Genomic DNA, 22,327 nt, shown 5'->3' with positions numbered 1-22,327 from the left:
ACCTCCAGTGATCTGTGTCAAAACATTCCCCTCTCAGGACCCCGCTGTCATTAGTGAAGAGCCAAGAGTGTTTTAGTCATATGTGTAGGAAGGAACTGCAGATGCTGGTTTACACCGAAGATAGACACAGGCAGTGAAGAAAGCTAATGGCATGTTAGCCTTGATAACAAGAGGCATTGAGTATAGGAGCAAAGAGGTCCTTCTGCAGTTGTACAGGGCCCTAGTGAGGCCACACCTGGAGTATTGTGTGCAATTTTGGTCGAATTTGAGGATGGACATTCTTGCTATTGAGGGAGTGCATCTCTGGAGCGAAGGAATGGGTGACGTTTCAGTCTGAAGAAGGATCTCAACCCGAAACGTCACCCATTCCTTCGCTCCAGAGATGCTGCCTGTCCCGCTGAGTTACTCCAGCATTTTGTGTTTTATGTCACATGCCCCAGACAGAACAATGACATTCTTACTTGCAGCAACACAACAGAATATGTAAGCATAGTACACTGTAAACAATATAGTGGAGAAAAAAGTTGAGTGTGTGTATATACACATATACGCACATATACACACATGTATGCACACTCATACACACATACGTACACTTAAAAATATAATAGTGCAATAATAATAATAATAGTCTGTGTAGTTTGGAGTTTATGGGAGGTTGCAGTGTTTAATAGCCTGATGGATGTAGGGAAGAAGCTGCTCCTGAACCTGGATGTTACAGTTTTCAGGCTCCTGTACTTTCTTCCCCTTGTCAGGGGTGAAATGAGTGTGTGGCCAGGGTGGTGTGGGTCTCTGATTAGGCCTCAGTGCCGCAGGATTCCTGGCGACAGTGACATCACCAAACTAGCTCATTATTCAACCACGTTAAACAATAGCCACAGCCCAGTAATCAGGAAGCAATTTTTTAGTCAACTTTTTAATCATTGTGGACAGCGCTAATTAAAGATCAAAGCGTGCGTGTATGATTCAAGTAAAAGCCGGGATATCAAACACTTTGAAAAGTTATTTTAAGAAAAACCTATTTAACAAGGTTCTGGTCACGAAATTGTGATGCGTAGATTTAGTTTCTTGTTTGGGCCAGATAGTTTGCAAAGAATTACCTTCAGAAAGGAGATGCAGAGGAATTTCTTTAGGCCTGTACCCTAGCTTATGGGAGGGCTTATCAAATAGTGAAAGACCCAGATAGAGTGGACTTGGAGAGGTTGTTTCCACTAGTGGGAGAGTCTAGGACCAGAGGTCATAGCCGCAGAATAGAAGGATGTGCCTTTAGCAAGGCAATGATCTTTAAGGCCATGATGTTCATGTGGAGTTTGCACGCTCTCCCTGTGACTGTGTGGCCCCGGTTTCCTCCCACGTGCGGGTTGGTAGGTGAATTAACCTCTGTAAATCGCCCCTAGTGTGCAGGGAGTGGATGCAAAAATAGGATAACATAAAGCTGGTGTGATCGGTGGTTAGCATGGACTCAGTGGGCCGAAGGGCCTGTTTCAATGCTGTATCTCTAAACTAAACTTTCTCAGCATTGCTAATACGTTGATGTACTTCAAATAAAACCAATACTGTACCCAATACTCCAGATGAGGTCTCACAATGGAAGCATAACCTCCTTACTTTTGCAATACATTGTTCCAGTAACAACAGTAGTGGGCCTGTCCCACTTAGGGGACTCTTTAGGCGACTGCCAGGGACTAGTTTAATGGAATTAAAACTACGACAGCACCTATATAAATCTACGGCAACACCTACGTCAAGCTCCGGCAGCAAAAATTGTCGCCACTGTCGCCAAAAATGTTTTAACAGGTTGAAAATGTTGCGGTAGTCGCAAGAAAAATCGCCTAATTGGGACAGGCCCATTACATTAGCTTTAGCTTTCTTGATCGCCTGCACATTTCCCAGTTGAATGTTGTGTGTCCTTTCCAAAAGACCAGCAGTGCGGCGGAGATCTCGGCGACTACATGGGCTTCATTGAATCACCAAACTATCCTGGAGATTATCCCTCGAACGTGGAGTGCGTTTGGAACATAAACCCTCCACCAAAGAGAAGGATCCTGATTGTGGTGCCAGAGATATTCTTACCGATGGAAGACGAGTGCGGAGACGTGTTAGTGATGAGAAAGAGTTGTGAGTATTTACACTCAGTGTTTATTATTTGTTTCAAACATTTTGTTCAGCTTTTACGCAACAAAACACTCTCACTGTCCCTCGATACACTTGACAATAAAATACACTGAACTGATATTAGTGTAGGTAGGCACACAAAAATGCTGGAGAAACTCAGCGGGTGCAGCAGCATCTATGGAGCGAAGGAGATAGGCAACGTTTTGGGCCGAAACCCTTCTTCAGACTGATAGACTCTTCTTCAGACTCCGAAGATAGACACAAAAAGCTGGAGTAACTCAGCGGGACAGGCAGCATCTCTGGAGAGAAGGAATAGGTGACGTTTCGGGTGGAGGCCCTTCTTCAGAACTTCTGTTATGTTACTTACACACATTCTGATCCAAATTTTAATCAGTTTTTTTCACTTTCAATCTCAACGCAAGAATATGCAGCACGGAAACAAGCCCTTGGGCTCAACTCATCCAGGCCCACCAAGGTGCCCTCTCTAAGCTAGTCCCATTTGTCCGCGTTTGGCTCACGCCCCTCGAAAGCTTTAAAATTGGATGGGAACTTCCCTCGAGTTGATGCTTCATATTTGAGAAGATTCTCAGATTCTATCCTGTTGTGTGTTTGCAGCCTCACCAACATCCGTCACCACCTATGAAACGTGCCAGACCTACGAACGGCCGATTGCATTCACCTCAAGGTCTCGTAAACTATGGATTCAGTTCAAAGCCAACGAAGGGAACAGTGCCAAAGGATTTCAAGTTCCATACGTCACGTACGATGGTAAGGAAATTGATTAGTGCGGGCGTCGGGTGTCATGGGGAGAAGGCGGGAGAATGAGGTTAGGAGGGAACCCGAGGAAACCCAAGCGGTCACTGGGATAACGTGCAAACTCCGCACAGCCAGTACCTGGGGTCACAATCACTGTAAGGCAGCAACTCTATCGCTGCGCCGCCCATATTAATTAATTCATTGCCGTGATTAATTAACAAATAAGACATTTATTTCTTTGTGGAAGAGTGGGTAAGTGGGATAACACAGAATTAGTGTGACCTTGGCCACAGGGCCTATTTCCAAGCTGTATCTCTAAACTATATTTAAAAAATAATTCATTATTTATGAATAAATCAATTTATTTATATTTGTTAAAAAAATCAATTGTTTATTTATTGATTTAAATTATTGATTTTAATTTGTATATTTATACATATGTTCATAATTGTTATCAGTGATTTAGATGAGGGGAACATCTATCACAGTTTTACCCAGGATGACAGTGAGAGGGGGAATGATTTAATATGAACCTGAGGGGCAACATTTTCAGAGGGTGTTGGGTACATGGAACAAGCTGCCAGAGAAGGTACCACCTACTCACCTCTACTAGAAGGGCCTGTACTCGCTGGAGTTTAGAAGGATGAGGAGGGACCTCAACAAAACTTACCGAATAGTGAAAGGCCTGGATAGAGTGGATGTGGAAAGGATATTTCCACTAGCGGGGGAGTCTAGGACCAGAGGTCGTAGAATTAAAGGACGTTCCTTTAGGAAGGCGATGAAGAGGAATTTCTTTAGTCAGAGGGTGGTGAATCAGTGGAGTTCACTGCCAGAGAAGGCTGTGGAGGCCGTCAATGGATATTTTTAAGGCAGAGATAGATACATTCTGGATTAGTGCGGGTGTCAGGGGTTATAGGGAGAAGGCAGGAGAATGGGGTTAGGAGGGGGAGATAGATCAGCCATGATTGACTGACGGAGTACACATGATGGGCCGAATGGCCTAATTCTGCTCCTATCACTTATGAACTAAGTATTTAAAAGACTCTAAGTTGGGCAGATGCATGGATAGGGAGGATTTGAGGCACGTGGGCCAAATGCAGACAATTGGGACTGGCTTGGAGATGGCACATTGATGGGCTTGGACAGGTTTGGCCGGAGTTGGTGCTGTATGAGTCTAAGACTCTAAAAAGCCAATGCAAAAAAACCCGGTGATTTTAATACTGCATGGCGATTCACTGTAATAATTGCAACCGTTGATTTCGTAACCTTGCAAATGATTTACTGAAGAGCATTCGTCCAAGTCGAAGTGGTAAATTGCTGCTTAATTCTTCTTTCGTGACCAGAGGACTACCAGCAGCTAATAGAAGACATAGTCAGGGACGGACGGTTGTACGCTTCGGAGAATCACCAAGAAATCCTTAAAGTAAGTGTACTATAGGGAGGAAAATTGGGATGTGCCCTTGTGGTTGGGTGGAGGGTAAGTTTCCAAGCCGTGAACTCTATTCTCTTTTTATTTAAAAAAATGACAGGACAAGAAGTTAATCAAAGCGCTCTTTGACGTGTTGGCTCACCCACAAAACTACTTCAAATACACGGCGCAAGAATCAAAGGAAATGTTCCCCAGATCATTTATAAAGTTGCTGCGGTCCAAGGTTTCCAGGTTTTTGAGGCCTTACAAGTAGGTTTGCTGCCAAAGATGTCTCACGTGTTGTTTCTATTGCAATCTGGAGAAAGAGAGGCATCTCTTCCTGCACCACTGTTGTCCCACTTTCTCCTTACAGCTCAAGCCTCTGTTTAACGGTCCTCAGTTTTAATTTTGAATGTCGTTTCCATTCTTCCTTCTACTAAACCGTGCACCTACTTTTGTTCGGTATTCGTTTGGAAAGTAGAAATAACTTTTTTCTGCGCATGTATCTTTGGCTGTAAATGTGTGCACTGCAGGTGGTTCACATGTTCGAAGAACATTTGATTTTAACACACGGCGACTGTTGACATGGTTTCATTTTTAATCTCCTCGACAGGAATGAAAAAAAAATAGATCCAATAGGACAAAAAAAAATTCTGACAACATGTTGGAAAGTAGCAAGGAAAAGAATTGGCAACTACCTGCGAAAAAAGTATCAAAATGATACACAGCAGAAATAAAAGAAAACGATGTAACTAATATTTGGAACTTTAATTGCACTTGAATGTTGTATTTGAATCAGTTTAGAAACAAAACATCTAAATTGCATTCTCCTTAGGTCAAAAAGTACTATTTGGATAAGCGAGTTCGGTATTCCGAAAAACGCAAGGAATCATGGGATTTGGCAAAGGTCACTCGCGATAAACATTCTCACTAACTGTTGGCGCATCTTCTCCACGCTGGCTGTAGGCCTGGCTACTGCTCCGGGCCGGTGTCCCGTCAATCCAGGGTCACCCCGGATATCTCCGGCCGCCCCCGGACAGCGATCGGACACTCGGGAGGGGATGGGGACTGTCCAGTAGCAATTCAACAGCGCTTGCAGTGCCGGAGACACGGGTTCGATCCTGACTACGGATGAAACGCAGGTCTGTATACATGCAGCAGCACAGTTGCCGAGAATGTTTATCGCGAGTGACCTATGACCTGGGCATGCGCAGTTGGAATACCTAATTTGCCTATTGTATAAACTCTTAACTAACCTTCCGAGAAGAGGCAGAATTGGGCTGTCCTCCTCCAGTTCTTGATGAGCAAAGGTAATTTTATTTTGTTGACCTTCGACAGAGGTACACAAAGCTTTATTCTTTGGCCCCTGGGAAGGTTTTGTTTTACAAAAAAAAATGTTAAGGACATTTTGCAAGCTTAACACAGAATGTCACCATTTATTTTCTGTCATTTTTATTTGAGGGCTGAGGGGAGTTAGAGGAAAAAATATAATTCCCAGTACGTCCAATATCAAGTGTTGCTTGCGGCAAAATGTCGTGTTTTAATGATTGGTAACCCATCCCTCGATAAAGAAAATCAGAATAGGCGATTCTCAGCTCTTTGTGGTACAGCCATATTGGTTGTTTTATCTGCATAGGTGATGTTAATTGGGAAAATCTGTTTTTTTTTTTGTCTTTGAAAATCCATTGCATTCTCTTTATATTTATGCTACTGATATAGTTTGGCGTCATGGTAGCTAAGCTACCATCTGAGTTTCTAACTGGAATAGGCAGGTCTTCCTGTTGGTCTGAAATGTCATTATCTGTACAGAACTGGAAGTGTTTTACAGATTCCCGCGTTAATTCTCCTATTCTTAGGTTACTGGTCCGATCGATTCTTTACCTAAGCTTAAAAATAAATACCTGTAGATGCTGCTTGATAAGCTTTATTACCAATGTGTAAATGATGTACAAATGTTGGCATTTTTTTTTTTCCATATGAAATTAAGTTAATATTTACCATGGTAGATAGAGGGGAAAAAAAGTAAAAATACAATATGTATAAACTGCAATAAGATTTTGTTACTTTATATAAATGGCAATGGTCATAGACTTACAGTAAAGGATCCACGCAGTTTTAATACTGCAAGTTTTATCACTGTAAAGTGTTGTAAATGTAACCTATAACCCGACACATTTTTCTTTGTTTACCTTGTTTTCTCTCTGTATTTAGTTTTATTTTCCATGTTAGAACTCTGAAGCAGGCACATAAAGGATTTTGTCTGTTTACTCAATTTCATAATAAACTTCAAAGATTACTTAAAAAAACTAAAGAAATGGAGTATTGGTTGGAGTACCGATGGGCAGTATACAGACACCATTTATAATATTATAACATTATTATTATTATTTGTGATACAGCTCGGACACAATTTATAATATATCCTTGTTATCATATGACAAGGAGCTACAGATAGACACAAAATGCTGGAATAATACAGAGGGTCAGGCAGCATCTCTGGAGAAAAAGGACAGGTGACATTTCAGGTTGGGACTGTCTGAAGAAAGGTCCCAACCCAAAAGTCACCAATCCTTTTTAGACAATAGACAATAGACAATAGGTGCAGGAGTAGACCATTAGGCCCTTCCGGCCAGCACCGCCATTCAATGTGATCATCCCCAATCAGTACCCCGTTTCTGCCTTCTCCCCATATCCCCTTACTCCGCTATCTTTAAGAGCCCTATCAAGCGCTCTCTTGAAAGTATCCTGAGAAGTGGCCAGAGATGCTGCCTGACCTGCTGAGTTGCTCCAAAGTTTTGTGTCTATCTTTGGCATAAACCAGCATCTGCAGTTCCATTTTATTTTAAGGAACTACAGATGCGGGTTTACAAGAAAAAACCACAACAAAACTGGAGTAAATCAAGGGGTCAGGCAGCATCTCTGGAGAGATCTGAAGTAGGGTCCCGACCCAAAACGTCACCTATCCATGTTTTCCAGAGATGCTGCCTGACCCGATGAAATACTCCAGCACTTTGAGTCTTTTTGTGTAATATAGCTTTGTGTTTCCTGACAGGTGAGCAGAACTGTGTCCGTTACTCAACAACAGCATTAGAACACGTAGAGATGCCCCAAGTGTACAACAATTAATTGCAAATGTTTACAAGTACAATTTTTTGGTTGAAATAAGCAAACTGGTTGACGTCACTTGAGGTTTCCAGGCAGAGACACAAATTAATGATTTAGTTCGGAAACTGCTCATATCAAGTCCACGTGCTTTATAATCATATAACATGCTCTCAACACAAAGCTGGGAAATATTATTCATATTGCTTACTGACCTGCAATCCTGTCTTCCCGATATTCACTTATTCCAGACGCGAAGAACATGTCAGTAACTCCTAACTCAGTTTTTCTAGTTTATAAGAACCAACCAACCAAGGGGCGGCACGGTGGCGCAGAGTTGCTGCCTTACAGCGTTTGCAGCTCCAGAGTACCGGGTTCGATCCCGACTACGGAGTTTGTTTGTCCTCCCCGTGACCGCATGGGTTTTCACCGAGATCTTCGTTTTCCTCCCACACTCCAATGACGTACAGGTTTGCAGGTTAATTGGTTTGGTATAAATGTAAATTGTCCCTAGTGCGTGTAGGATAGTGTTAGTGTACGGGGATCGCTGGTCAGCGTGGACTCGATGGGCCGAAGGGCCTGTTTCCGTGCCGTATCTCTAAACTAAACTAAACCTTTCCTCCAAAAAAAACAAGTCGCCAGTCATTCTACTGCCTCACAGGAAGCATAGTCATTGTCTTACCATTTACTCTTAGTGGCGATCTTGTTCACAGTGAACACACAAGGGCTGGTTCTCACAAGTGCACCATGTGATAAGCCAGGGTCCAGTTTTTGGGTTTGCTCAGTTGGAAGTTAGTGATTTTTAACATTCTACATGATATTAATTTAGCAAGACTACGTTAATAATCCAATTGTAAATAAACTAAATTGTACATGTGAGGAATACATCGGGTAGACGCACAGTCTCTTGCCCAGAATAGGAGAATCGAGAACCAGAGGACATATGTTTAAGTTGGGGGGATAAAGATTTAATAGGAATTAGGGGTAACTTTTTCACTTAAAGGGTGGTTGGTGTATGGAACGAATTGCCAGAGGCAGGTGGGACTAGCGTAGCTGGGACATGTACGGCGTTCGATAAATTGACGCTATCTTGAAAGCGTGAACCATTTTGTTACTTTCCTATTCAATTTCCTTTTTAAACTTGTTTGTAATCATATGTATAGTCAGAGTTCTCAATAATCTCTGGGATATTTCACTTTGTGAATATGATGGATAAATATGATGAACAGAATATTCCCTATCTAAGTGTCTCAAGAAGTTTACTTACAAAAGGAAAGGAGTGGTGACTTGTATATGAAGAATAATTAAGGAGAGTGTTGTGTTCTTAAGATGTTGTGTGAAAATACAAGGTTTTGTTGTTACATTTCCAACAGCAATTCCCTTTCCATAGTAAAGAGAAAAGCCAAGTGGATTCCAGAAACCTAAATTCATTCATATGGCTGACAAGGAATTGCCAGTCTTCTAAACACTAGTTCTCTCCACAAATGCTGGCAAACCTTATACATAGATCTAACACTTACCAGCAAGCTCCTAATGAGTTTGCATGTTTTGATCGAAGTGGGCATCGTTGGCAAGTCACAACTGTTCTCCCATTCTTTCTTGTAGTTGAGACTATGTTGTGATCCTGCTGCTTGAACGAGGGCAGTCCATGTGGTGAGGGTACTGTCAGGATAGGAAGCCCCCTAGATCTGACCCGCTGCCAAATAAGATACATCTGCTTATGTTTGAGTTAGAATTATGGGGGACTCTTGAGGTTTTTAGTTTTAGAGATACAGCGCGGAAACAAGCTCTTCGGCCCACCGAGTCCACGCCGACCAGCTATCCCCGTCCATTAACACCATCCTACACACACGAGGGACAATTTACAATTATACCAAGCCAATTAACCTACAAACCTGACTGTCTTAGTGTTATTGAAGCTCGACCCAAGCTGGCAACTGCAATGTGTTTAGATGCTGGTTTATACCGAAGGTAGACACAAAGTGCTGGAGTAACTCAGCAGGTCAGGCAGCATCCCTGGAGAAAAAAGATGGGTGACGTTTCCAGTCGGAATCCTTCTTCAGACTCTGACTTTTGCTTTCCTCTCTCAGTCAGTGCCAGACGGATCACTGCTCCATGAACAGGGAGGTCCCTGGGCTCAATGCCACCAATCTCAGGACAGTGAAAGAATCCTCCATCACGACATGCCATTGTCAAGATGATTTATTTTTCTGGTTGCATACCGTAGAATTATTTTGCTAATATTCCTGCCAGTGGCATTCAGTCACCGGAACATTTTCATAAATTTACCTGAGTAATACATGATGATACATTCTTCTTTCATTTTTATTAAATACAGATTTATGTGACTGGCTAATTCAGCTTTGCTTATGTAATATTTCTTTGTCTTTTTACTTAATATCGCAGGATTCTGCAAAAAAAAAAAGGATACTTCTCTAATAGTGCCTAAACTCTGAAAAGTTTTAAAAATAGTCTGGTCAAAATTAACTCTGCTGTCAACAATCTAGAAGATAGCTTTACCATCCAAAAACAGTGCCATATCACTACAAAAGCTGCATTTTAAAAATACAGGTAGAGCCTAGTGTAATCAGAGGAATACACGCAGGAATTCATTGTACGAGATGGTTCCTTGCAGATGCTTGTCATAATAGGAAGACAGGTAGTAAAATTCCTCCTCGGACAGGTTGATTCCATACTGTCGCAGCACCTAATCAACACAAAATACAGTTCAGTACTCGAAATGGACATTTGTGACAACTGCATGCAAAGTAAGTTGAGAACATCTTGGTTAAGTTTTTTTATGGTTTATCTCAAGATGTTAACTGATTTCAAAGTAGTTCTTTGTTTGAACAAGAAAGACACATATTGCTGGAGTAGCTCAGCGGGACAGGCAACATCTCTGGAGAGAAGGAACGGGTAGCGTTTCGGGTCGAGACCTGAAATAGGGTCTCGACCCAAAACGCCACCCATTCCTTCTCTCCGGAGATGCCGCCTGTCCCGCTGAGTTACTCCAGCAATGTGTGTCGATCTTCGGTTTAAACCAGCATCTGCAACCAGTTCTTTCCCACACATTTTGTTTGGACAAGTGCTGGTACCTTCTTCCGGGTGTGATTAGGTCATTAAGTCTCACTGCGTTATTCCAAGACAAACAACAGGGATCATTTCTGGAGACACGGGATGAGTGACGTTTCGAATGGTGACTCGTCTTCGGACCCGGCCCGCCTTTGTCTCCGGAGATGCTGCCTGACCCGTTGAGTAACTCCAGCACTTTGTGACTATCTTTGGTATAAACCAACATCTGCAGTTCCTTGTTTCTACTGCCTAGACTTTTTTTTGTGGTTATTGTGTACTAAAGTAGATTACTTCTTAGCGACCTCTCCAGCCCCTAAAGAAACTTTAACCAATTTCTTCCATCATCTGATAAGCACATCTAAATGATTTTAGTCTCTCAAAAAATTGTTTACAATACTGCCTGATTTGACGAGTGGGTGAAATTTTCAGTAGGACTGGCCGTTTAACCGGTGCTGAATGCCAGAACTCCCCTAAAGCCGGCACCTGCCAGCAACCAACATCACAAACGATGCAAAGGCCACAGAGGCAGCACAGTAAGTTGCTAATGGGGGCGGCACAGCAGCGCAGCGGTAGAATCGCTGCCTTACAGCACCAGAGAGGCAGGTTCGATCCTGACTACGGGTACTGTCAGTACGGAGCTTGTACGTTCTCCCTGTGACCCATTTGGGTTTTCTCCGGGCGCTCCAGTTTCCTCCCACACTCCGAAGACGTACAGGTTTGTAGGCTAATTGGCTTGGTAAAATTGTAAATTGTCCGTAGTGTATGTAGGATAGTGCGAGTGTACAGTGATTGGTTGGCCTGTTTCTGCGTTGCATCTCTAAACTAACCCAAGATATTGCTCAGTCTTTGTGCAAAACATTGGGATGAGCAAAATGAACCAGTGACAAAAGAATGGGGTACAAACCTGTCGAAATACAAAGAGTGAGAGGTAGCCACTCCCTGTCTCGTCATAGGCTTTAAACGTTCGACGCATCAGCTTCCAACATTTTGTTATGCATGGTTGAACCCGCATCATTAATTGAGTAAGTGTATCATGTTCTGTTCCGGGGCTCATCTGTAAGAGAGAAGTACACTACAAACCACGATAGAATTCAATACGAGCTCGAGAGTGAAAAAAAGACTGCAAGAAAGCCGGCACAAGGTGGTGGGATGATGTAGCGCTCTGGTACATCTGAAGAGAAACAACACTCCTGTGGCGAGACCCCACTCACTTTGTAAGTAGCCAATTTAATTAACTCTGCTGGCTAAATACTCTTCTGCAACACTGAACGCAAGGTCAGGCGGCTGATCACTTCAGTCCCTCTGCTTCCTCTACTTGGCGAGCAAGTGGTGTGAGGGAAACAAACAAATTAAATGGTTTGAATTTTGCAGCATGATAAGGGTTTAGAAGAACATAAAGGATTATTATTTCTCCAAGAGCTCTGCAGTACAAGTCTTTTACACTGTGTGGTTGCAATATGGGCAGTGTAGCTTTTGTGGCCTCAAAAGATTTTGCTTGACATACTGTTAAAAAAAGTGAACAATAACACTGTCGCTAAGCCATTATAGCAACACAGTAGAAGAGCATTTTGGTCGGCGGGTTAGAGCAAAGGGCCTGAAACTTGACACATTCTATAAAACACAAATATTTCTAGCTTTGTGTTGTTTGCTTCATTCCTTGCCTTGACAAGCAACAGTTTTTTACCAACAATAAACCCTGCATTTAAAACATTGTTTTGGTTGCAGATGGCTCCAAGGGAAAGAAATGTAGAAAGGCCTTGTAAATTGATTTTTAAAAAAGGGTCACATACACCTAGATGTAGTGAAATTATTTTTGCCAAGTGAGCCGAGCCAATATAACATGACTACTTGGTCAAAATTCATTAGTTTGTTTTTAGAAAAACATTATTTTATTTTAATTCAAACCAGAAAGACAAGTGCCAATGGTTCTCTGGTAAGGATACAAGCTTCTAATTATCACATTATGGAAGGTCTCTCTAGTATGGAATTATGTTCCTCGGTTTGCATTTGCATCTAACAATTAATTGGGCAAAAATATTGGGCTCTCAAAGTTCCCTTCATGAAGCCATACACCACAAGCCAGTCGGAGGCACCAGACCTAGTCTTTGGCTGATGTCAGTGAGCTTTGATGAGGAAAAAATAACTTTTGCATTTGTAGGTGGCGGAAAGTGCATCGTGTACGAAAATGTGTTCAATCACTATTATGTTTTCTTTAGAATTGCAGCGTTTAAAAAAAAGTTCGGAGCACAGAAACAGTCCCTTTGCTCCAACACGCTGGCCAATATGCCCATTTACTCTGCTCTCATTTCCCTCTAAATGCTTCCTATCCAAAGTCTGATCAAGGATAGTCTGAGGGTCACTAAAGCGGTAGATAGTAGTTCAGGACTGTTCTTTGGTTCTTTGGTGGGATGATTCAGTTGCCTGATAACAGCTGGGAATAAACTGTCCCTGAATCTGGAGGTGTGCGTTTTCATACTTCTGTATCTTTTGCCCGATGGGAGAGGGGAGAAGAGGGAGTGGCCAGGGTGCGACTCGTCCTTGATTATGCTGCTGGCCTCGCCGAGGCAGCGTGAGGTATAGATGGAATCAATGATTTGCGTGATGGTCTGGGCTGCGTCCACAATTCGCTGCAATTTCTTGCTAACTCGAATCTTATACAGCAGCACCCCTCATTGTACATACCGGCACCTTTGGATATGGGATCCTCATTCTCTGCAGTGGGTTCGTTTCCAGTTGCCCCATTGACAAAACAAGTTGCTGAAGAAATTCATTGTATGTGAAGTATCCAGTGTTCTTATTTTCATACTTCTTCACCAGCTGCTGGAACTCCTCTGGTTTAACAGACATGCAGTATTTCTTCAATATAGCTGGAAGATAGAAATTTGAAGACATATATGTATACACATATATATACACACACACACACATATATACACACACACATACACAGTATATAAAATTAATCAACATCAAGTTAAATAACAACAAATTTCAACTGCTGTTAACTTCATTAAAACACAAAATTCTCTGATTTTTCTTTCATTTTCATACACACACATATATATACATTACTAAAACTCATCTTGACCACTTCCTGTCTGCTTTGTAGTTAGATTTGTGCAAATACGATCCCCGATAGCGCTACGATTTTTCGCCACCTTACTCAGATGCAAGTCAATTAAGTTTTGTTCCGATTGGTGAAATAGTACAAGTTAAAATGAAGGTTTTCACACCCTCCATCCCACCCCGCCTACACCCCCATCCCCACCCCCCTCCCCACATCCCCCTCCCGCACATCTCCCCCTCCCACACCCCCACACCCACACCACACCCCTCCCCCACCCCCTCCCCACACCACCCTTCCCGCACACCAACCCCTCCCCCACACCCCCCTCCCCTATATCCCCCCCCCCCCCTCTCCACACCCCCCCCCCTTCCGCACAACAGGTTGTATTAGGGGAACAGGTGAGTGGTGGAATATTGTGTTGGGGGATGTGTTGCGTTGGGGGAGGGGGGGGGGAAATCAGGCCTCCCATGTCCCACTTAGTCTAGTATACTAGTTTCTCACTTACCACCCATTTTATGCAAACATATTTTTCTGATATATTTCAAACACTTTAAACATATTTTGTCAGGCTAGCTGCCTAACTGTATAACTTGAACGTATTTTCATTTCTTATTGATCTGCTCATGGGCTGTGGACAGAGCTGACATTAATGACACTCTATCCCAAACTGATCCTGAACTGGGGAAGCTGTCAAGAGAAGATCAACATTGTTTTTTAAACTGCTGAAACTGGAAATGTGAAATAAGAACAGAAAATGCTGGAAGTACTCAGCAGGTGAGGCAAAATCTGTGGTAAGAGAAACAGTCAGCATCTTGACAAAGGGTCTCAGATCCAAAACATTCATTGTTTTGAACACAGTCTGAAGAAGGGTCTCGACCCGAAACATCACCTATCCATGTTATCCAGAGATGCTGAGCGACCTGCTGAATTATTCCAGAGGTAGACAAAAATGCTGGAGAAACTCAGCGGGTGCAGCAGCATCTATGGAGCGAAGGAAATAGGCAACGTTTTGGGCCGAAACCTTCAGACTGATGGGGGCTGGAGGGGGGGGGCGGGGAGAAGAAAGGAAAAAGAAGGAGGAGGAGCTCGAGGGCTGAGGGAGAGATAGGAAGGGGAGGAGACAGCAAGGACTAAGAATTATTCCAAAATTGTGTGTCCTTTTAAATATTAAGCAGCATCAGCAGATCATTGTTTCTACATTAACTGTGTCTTTCATTTGAAGTGGAACATACAAATGAAGTTTTATTATTCCGATTATTGAAGGAATTTTTTTTTGAAAAAGAGATTGACCTACCATGAAAATCAGCAGCATCAATTTCACCTTGTTTCTCGGTGTCTTTTTCTCTGCATTCTTTTTGTATCTCCTTCCAGAATTTCTTGATATCCTTCTTCAGCTTCTGCTCAATTGCCTCACAGTTCACGGAAGACGTTACAGAGGCCAATCGCTGTGACAACTCGATCGACTGCAAAAACACAAAGAACAAGATCAATGCTCGGTAATGGGGAGGCTCTCTCAATGTGTTTAGGCCGAGACCGCATCGACCAGCGATTCCCGCACATTAACACTACCCTATACACACTAGGGACAATGTTTTAATTTATACCAAGCCAGTTACCCAACAAATCTGTAAGTCTTTGGAGTGTGGGAAGAACATGAAGATCTCGGAGAAACCAATTCAGGTCACGGGAGAAGGTACAAACTCCATACAGACAGCACGTGTAGTGTCTGGCTGTAAGGCAGTAGCTCTACCGCTGTGCCACTGTGCCGCCGTGTTATGAAGCCTATTTAAAAACAACTCAGTCACAGCAAATAAAAGCTATGCCAAAGCATTTTAGGGCACACATTTTAGGTCCTTCTTAAAATAACGTCCTTTAATTTTGAGGCTATGACCTCTAGTCCTAGACTCTGCCACAAGTGGAAACATCCTCTCCACATCCACTCTATCCAAGCCCTTTCACTGTTCTGTACGTTTGAATGAAAGGTCCCCCCCCCCCCTTCATTCTTCCAAACTCCAGCGAGTACAGGCCCAGTGCCGACAAACACTCATCATAGGTTAACCTACTCCTTCCTGGGATCATTCTTGTAAATTTTTTGGAAGAAGGTATTCAACAGAATTGTCCGTACCTTTTCATTACTCTCGGCAGATACTGGTGTTTTGCAGCTCTGTGCGCTGGAAGACCTGCTCGCACTTGGCGGCTTTGTTGGAGAAGCTGCTCGGCTAGTCTTTACCTCCAGGGCCTCCTGTCCACTGAATTGCTTCAGAAACTTGTGGTATTCGAGATTCCCATAATCGTTGACTGGCAAATGGTTCCACAGGTTTTCAAACTGCAGGAAGGGTGACAATCGAACAACAAGACACTCAAATTATATTCAACTTTGTTTTTCCCCACCTCATTAAATCCAATGTGTATTTGGAGATGTGGAAGTTTGATATTAATCAACGTTTAACTCCGTTCACATGCTGACTTGATGTTAAATGTGCAAATAAGTGCAAACAATACCATTTCCATACCTTTTGTCTTTTCTTATTAATGGCTAAAGAAACTTGTATTCAACCTTCAATTTAGCTATAAAGTATTAATTCCCATAATTCTGAAAAACAACATTTCCCCAAACTATAATTGCCAAATGATGGTTGACACTGCGATACAATTTTTGAGGAAATAGGTCTGTGTTAATATTTTTCCAATTGCCCATTCATCACTCAGGATTGTGAGTTTCTGTGTTGTTTCACTTAGAGATCACTGTACAGTTCTTTTTTTAACTAATGGGGCTGGACATACAAAGAAAAGCTCAGTCACCTGAGTTGTGGAGACTGAGCTCTCAAGTAAGTCCAATCTACTCTTTCTGGGTCTGTCTCATTGTTATCTAAGTGCCCCCCTATTCAATTCAGGGATCTCAGTCTGCAGTACAATGCAACGGTTGATTACTCTTTGCCTGGGAAGAAATGATCAACCATCGGAGTTAAAAAGCCATCTCATATTTCACTAATTAAATTAACAGTATAGCAATCAAAAGCCAAGAAGGGGAAGAAACCTTTTGATCCTCTTCATTTTAAGTTCTTTAGTGAGAGGGTGACCAGAGCCTCAGAATACAAGGACGTACCTTTAAAAAGGAGATAAGGAGAAATGTATTTAATCAGAGGGTGGCAAATCTGTGGAATTCATTGCCACAGACGGCTGTGGAGGCCAAATCAATGGATATTTTAAGGCAGAGATTTCCAGATTTTTGATTAGTGCAGGTGTCAGGGGTTATGGGGAGAAGGCTGGAGAATGTGGTTGAGAGGGAAAGATAGATCAGCCATGATAGAATGGCGGCGTCGACCTGATGGGCTGAATGGCCTTATTCTGCTCCTGTCACTTATGAACTTATGATTAATGCAAATCGTTATTCAAATATAGCAACTATTGATATTATTTTATTTAAATTGTTCAATTCAAAAATCCATAGCAAGGAATTATAATTTTAATTTCCACAGAACGTACCTGCTCATCTGAGAGACTCATAAAGTGCTTGGAAAATATTTCTTTGAAGTTCTTTTTGGAAATAACTTTTATATTTGCATAGTCAGTGTCTTCAAACTCTTGAGTAACAACATAGAGACATTTGTTGACAACCTCCCGAATATGGGACATAATATCGGCCATTGATAACTGCGCCGATAATTTTGGTCTAGACGTATGATTTTCTCTATCTGGTGCTTCTGCAGCCTGAAATACAAAATTACATTTTGTTAATAACTATACCACAGACAACACAAGTGGACTACAGCAGTGCAAGGAGGTGGTTTACTACCACATCCACAATCATCAAGAGTGGATAACAAATGCTGCACATGTGCGAGCTTGGTTTCAACCTGATTGCAATTTTACAGTTGATTTAGACGTTGGAGCCACTAGAAAAATGGAAAGAACGCCAGACCTCATCTATAATAAACGAGAAAAAAAACAACAGCTGGGCTAAGTTTGGCCCAGCTAGTTGTTCATTTAGTGAAGGACAAGAACACTTAAGGGGTGGCACGATAGCATAGCAGTAGAGTTGCTGCCTGACAGCACCAGAGACCCAGGTTCGATCCTGACTATGGGTGCTATCGGTATGGACCTTTTACGTTCTCCCGTGACCTGCGTGGGTTTTCTCCGGGTGCTCAGGTTTACTCCCACATTCCAAAGATGTACAGATTTATAGTCTAATTGGCTTGGTATAATTGTAAATTGTCCCTAGTGTGTGTGTGCGGGTGGATTGCTGGTTGGTGCGGCCAAGGGGCCTGTTTCCGCGCTGTATCTCCAAATTAAAAACTAAACTAAACTTCTGCATGTTCCTGACATTAGGATAGGTACATGGATGGAAACGTTTCAGAAGGCTTTGGGCCAAACGCAGCTCAGTGGAACTAGTTTAGGTAGACAACTTGGTTGACATGGACAAGTTGGACCAAAGAGCCCGTTTCCATGCTGCACATCTCAGCTTTAAAAAAAATTAAAAACCTTCAATATACTGACCTGGCCAGTGAAATTCCTCCTATGTTGCAAAACATACTTGGCGAATAAAATCTGATTCTGATTCTGATTGATACTTCTAAATTGAAAACATTCCAGGCCACACCAGAAAAATGTAAAAATAGATGCTGTAGCAGTGGTGCTCCTCAATAGTATTGTCAGTATTGTAAAGGCAACATTAAGGACAACATAACAGCACAACCCCTAAAACCAAGATGCAACTGGAATCCAGGGCAAGATGTGAGAGACCAGTTTGCCAATAGTGGCTGTAATGTTTTTGTATGTTTTTCAATTCAATTCAGTTTCAGTTTAGTTTATTGTCAAGTGTACCGAGGTACAGTGAAAGGCTTTTGTTGCATGCTATCCAGTCAGCGGACAGACAATACATGATTCCAATCGAGCCATTTACAGTGTACAGATACATAAGGGAATAACATTTAGTGGAAGGTAGAGCCAGCAAAGTCCGATCAAGGATAGTCCGAGGGTCACCAGAGAGGTAGTTCAGCACTGCTCTCTGGTTGATGGTTCAGTTGCCTGTATGCCCTGTTGCAAATAATCACTTTAGAATAAAAACACATACTCACCATTGTGATATCTTGTGGAAGAGGATATTGATGTATTTTATAAAAGTAGAGAGAAGACTTCACTCATCCACGCAAATACACAAAAGTAAAGCTGTTATTTTTCTCATATTTAATGCTCTATAACAGCTCTATGGCAATTAAATTGGATGAATAAAGAAATCAGTTAGAATGTGCATTCTGGAATGTGATGTGCTGGAATCTGGTCAGGATTTAAAACATTCTACCATTGTTTATCTCAAATGCGCACTCGGCAGAAGTGAAGAACTGCAGGTGCTGGCTTACAAAAAAGTGCTGGAGGAACTCGGCGTGTTAGGCCTGGTAGATACTAGTAGCATAGGTGGTGAGAGCAGGTATTGAGGGCGGGATTCTTCTGGGACACCAGAATTAACGAGTCTTCCCCAGGTGTCATGGGCCTAACTCAATGAAACATCAGTGAAGGGAGGTGCCCACTTGATAATCCCAATGATATACTTGCAGCTACATGATTATTGCATATAAAGTTTGTTGTTGCCCTTAGCATAAGTTTGTATAATCAGTTTAGATACTACTTTGGCTTTGGGCTTGGTATTCTTGGTTAAGCACTTTAGTTTAATTTAGAGATACAGCACGGGAACAGGCCATTCGGCCCATCGAGTCCGCATCGACCAGTGATCCCCGCACATTAACATTATCTTACACAGTCCAGGGACAATTTACATTCATACCAAGCCAAATAACCTACAAACCTGTACGTCTTTGGAATGTGGGAAGAAACCGATGATAGAAACATAGAAACATAGATCTCGGAGAAAACCCCCGCAGTCACGGGGAGAACGTGCAAACTCCGTACAGGCATCACCCGTAGTCGGGATCGACCCGGGTCTCTGGCACTGCTAGCGCTGTAAGGCAGCAACTCTACCGCTACACCACCATGCCACCCAAGTAGCTCAAGGAGTCCTCAATGGTGACTCCAATCCCCATAACGAATGATAGCATCAGGTAACAGGGGCAAGGATACCTCCTCTTCACTATCTTCCATTTATTTCTCCTAAATGCCATTTATATCTCTCCCCTGGCTCTCAGTCTGAAGAAGGGCTCGACCTGAAACGTCACCTATTCCTTTTCTCCAGAGATGCTGCTTGACCCGCTGAGTTACTCCATCCTTTTGTGTCTGTCTGAGGCTAATAATGCTGACCTTGTAGTTGTATACGGTGCAGGTCTGCAGGAAGTCAAGCCAGTCCACCATGTGGTCAGTGTTTGATTTCAATTTGCTGAGGAGGTAGTTGAACTCCCGGTCTGTCATTCTGAAGCATACGTTATTGAGCACCTGGCGGAAGGCCAAGGTGTTGATCTTTCCACTTCCATGTTTATCAAACGATTTGAAGCCCTGAAGAAACAAAACACCAAAAAGATCAAAGATTAACGCCGCACCCAAAATATTAATAAACCACAAAACTGTCTTCAAATCTTGGCTACACCATTTTGAAGGCTTCTTCGTCAATGGGATTTCTTGCATATGGTCAAATACGTGTGTCAGGGGTTATGGGGAGATGGCAGGAGAATGGGGTTAGGAGCGAGAGATAGATCAGCCATGATTGAATGGCGGTATAGACCTGATGGGTTGAATGGCCTAATTCTGCTCCTAACCCTTATGAAAAGTGAAGGTGTCCATATTGAAATTGCCATTTATTAAAATACAGGATTTGGAGCAGGTAATTTAGTTTTTAGCAAGGTACAGGAAGAACTATGATTAGAATAACCTGTCTCAGCAGCATGTGCTTTCATAGTTCTGTTGATTATATTATGGAGATTAGTAGATTCTTACAATACCAACGATTTAGTTTAGAGTGCGTGCGTGTGCAATTTTGTAGAGACCGGAAGAATCAAGTATGTGTGGCTGCCTCTCACCTCCCATAGAGTCATAGACTGATACAGCGTGGAAACAGGCCCTTCGGCCCAACTTGCCCACACCGGCCAACATGTCCCAGCTACACGAGCCCCACCTGCCTGCTTTTTTTCCATATCCCTTCAAACCTGTCCTATCAATGTGCCTGGCTAGCTGTTTCTTAAATGTTTGGATAATACCTGCCTCAACTACCTCATTTGGCAGCTTGTTCCATACACCCACCACCCTTTGTGTGAAAAAATTACACCTCAGATTCCTATTAAATCTTTCCCCTTTACCTTAAACCTATGTCCTCTGGTCCTCGATTCCCATACTCTGGGCAAGAGACTCTGTGCATCTACCCAATCTATTCCTCTCATGATTTTACACACCTCTATAAGATCACCCCTCATCCTCCAGCGCTCCAAGGAATAGAGTCCCAGCCTATTAAGCCTCTGCCTATAGCTCAGACCCTCTAGTCCTGCCAACATCCTCGTAAATCTTCTCTGTGACCTTTCCAGCTTGACAACTTGTTCAAGCTTCTAGTCATCTAGAAAACTAGGGAGGTGAGAGGTGTGGAGTTTGCTGTTTCTCTACAGAAGAAAAAACAAAGGGAAATGATCAAGAAATAATAATTCTGCATGTAAGTTGAGTACACACTGGAGGTTAGATGCATACCATTTGTAGGGAGTCATCAACCCACACTGAATAGTGATAGTAATTTTTTTTGTGCATTTTAATTAACATGTTAACTGTTAATCATTTAGAAATGGTTCAGTCTGAAGAAGGTGCCCGATCCGAAACATCACACATCCATTTTCCCCAAAGATGCTGCCTGATCCGCTGAGTTACTCCAGCACTTTAGGCAACAGGTGAGGTAGTAGGCCATTCGGCCCTTCGAGTCAGCACCGCCATTCAATGTGATCACGGTTGATCATAACCAATCAGTACCCTGTTCCTGCCTTCACCCCATATCCCCTGACTCCGCTATCTTTAAGAGCCCGATCTAGCTCTCTCTTGAAACATTTTACGTGTTCATCTTCAGTATAAACCAGCATCTGCAATTCCTATCTACACTAACATTGTTAATTATTTACGCAACTAAATTCATGAGGATAGCTACTGTAGGAAGTAACAATTTGGGTCAGCAATGTGTTTTGGTCAGCAATTGGTGTTCATGTACATGGTTAGGACCACCTGAACTATACCTTATTTACAATACAGCTGTAACGTCGACCAACGATGCTAATATTTAACAAAGACACTCACCTTAAACAATGCTCCATAGGATTTGACCACCATTCCCTTTAGTTTGGCGATCGCTTTCTCTGGAGAAGTGACATCAGAGTTTTCACGTGGATTTACGTGCTTTGTCTTGTCTTCAACACCCTCAATGGCTCGCAAGAAATGAGGATATGAAAACTTGCTGTTGTGCAAGGGGATTTCCAACCTGAGTCAGGGTGATGGAAATATGGAGGATGGGATGGCAGGGAGGAGAAGGGGCAATTTTAAACAAGTTCAGTGGTAATTCAGCACAAGAGTTAATAAATATAGATTTCAAAAAATGTTTATAACTTTTGATAAGTATTTACTTCAACTTCAATATATCAGAGGCAGAATGGTGGTGCTGCGGTAGAGTTGCTGCCTTACAGCACCAGAGACCTGGGATCGATCCTGACTACGGGTGTTGGCTGTATGGAGTTTGTATAGTCTCCTCGTGACTGCGTTGGTTTCCCCGCTCCAAAGCCGTCTGGCGTAGGCGGGAGGGGGGGGGGGATTTGTAACTTTGTCACCGCCCTTTATTGCTGACTATTTGCATACCTTGAGATGCAAGCAAAGAATCTCACATGTGACAATAAAGTATT

At 42.6% G+C, this 22,327-nt stretch overlaps 2 protein-coding genes across 6 annotated transcripts in view; one reads left to right on the top strand and one right to left on the bottom strand.

The window, feature by feature from the left end:
- Window positions 1-5,018, top strand: part of scube1 (signal peptide, CUB domain and EGF like domain containing 1) — a 199,247-nt gene extending 194,229 nt beyond the window's left edge. For all 5 annotated transcript variants that reach the window (XM_033037605.1, XM_033037606.1, XM_033037603.1 and 2 more), the window contains 4 exons: window positions 1,921-2,118; window positions 2,731-2,883; window positions 4,215-4,294; window positions 4,401-5,018. In XM_033037605.1, the coding sequence (XP_032893496.1) occupies window positions 1,921-2,118; window positions 2,731-2,883; window positions 4,215-4,294; window positions 4,401-4,553 (584 nt within the window). In that variant the 3' untranslated portion in view covers window positions 4,554-5,018. The remainder of the gene's footprint in view (window positions 1-1,920; window positions 2,119-2,730; window positions 2,884-4,214; window positions 4,295-4,400) is intronic.
- Window positions 5,019-9,568: 4,550 nt separating this feature from the next.
- Window positions 9,569-22,327, bottom strand: part of efcab6 (EF-hand calcium binding domain 6) — a 50,122-nt gene continuing 37,363 nt past the window's right edge. The window contains exons 24-31 of the mRNA XM_033037602.1: window positions 21,732-21,912; window positions 19,773-19,964; window positions 17,007-17,231; window positions 15,646-15,846; window positions 14,815-14,983; window positions 13,136-13,320; window positions 11,358-11,507; window positions 9,569-10,088 (exon numbers count right to left, since the gene is read on the bottom strand). Of these exons, the coding sequence (XP_032893493.1) occupies window positions 9,969-10,088; window positions 11,358-11,507; window positions 13,136-13,320; window positions 14,815-14,983; window positions 15,646-15,846; window positions 17,007-17,231; window positions 19,773-19,964; window positions 21,732-21,912 (1,423 nt within the window). The 3' untranslated portion in view covers window positions 9,569-9,968. The remainder of the gene's footprint in view (window positions 10,089-11,357; window positions 11,508-13,135; window positions 13,321-14,814; window positions 14,984-15,645; window positions 15,847-17,006; window positions 17,232-19,772; window positions 19,965-21,731; window positions 21,913-22,327) is intronic.

This window comes from Amblyraja radiata, chromosome 19 (assembly GCF_010909765.2).
Source record: "Amblyraja radiata isolate CabotCenter1 chromosome 19, sAmbRad1.1.pri, whole genome shotgun sequence".
NCBI lineage: Eukaryota > Metazoa > Chordata > Chondrichthyes > Rajiformes > Rajidae > Amblyraja > Amblyraja radiata.
Note: the sequence above shows the minus strand (reverse complement) of the source record. Positions and strands in the feature narration are given on the sequence as shown.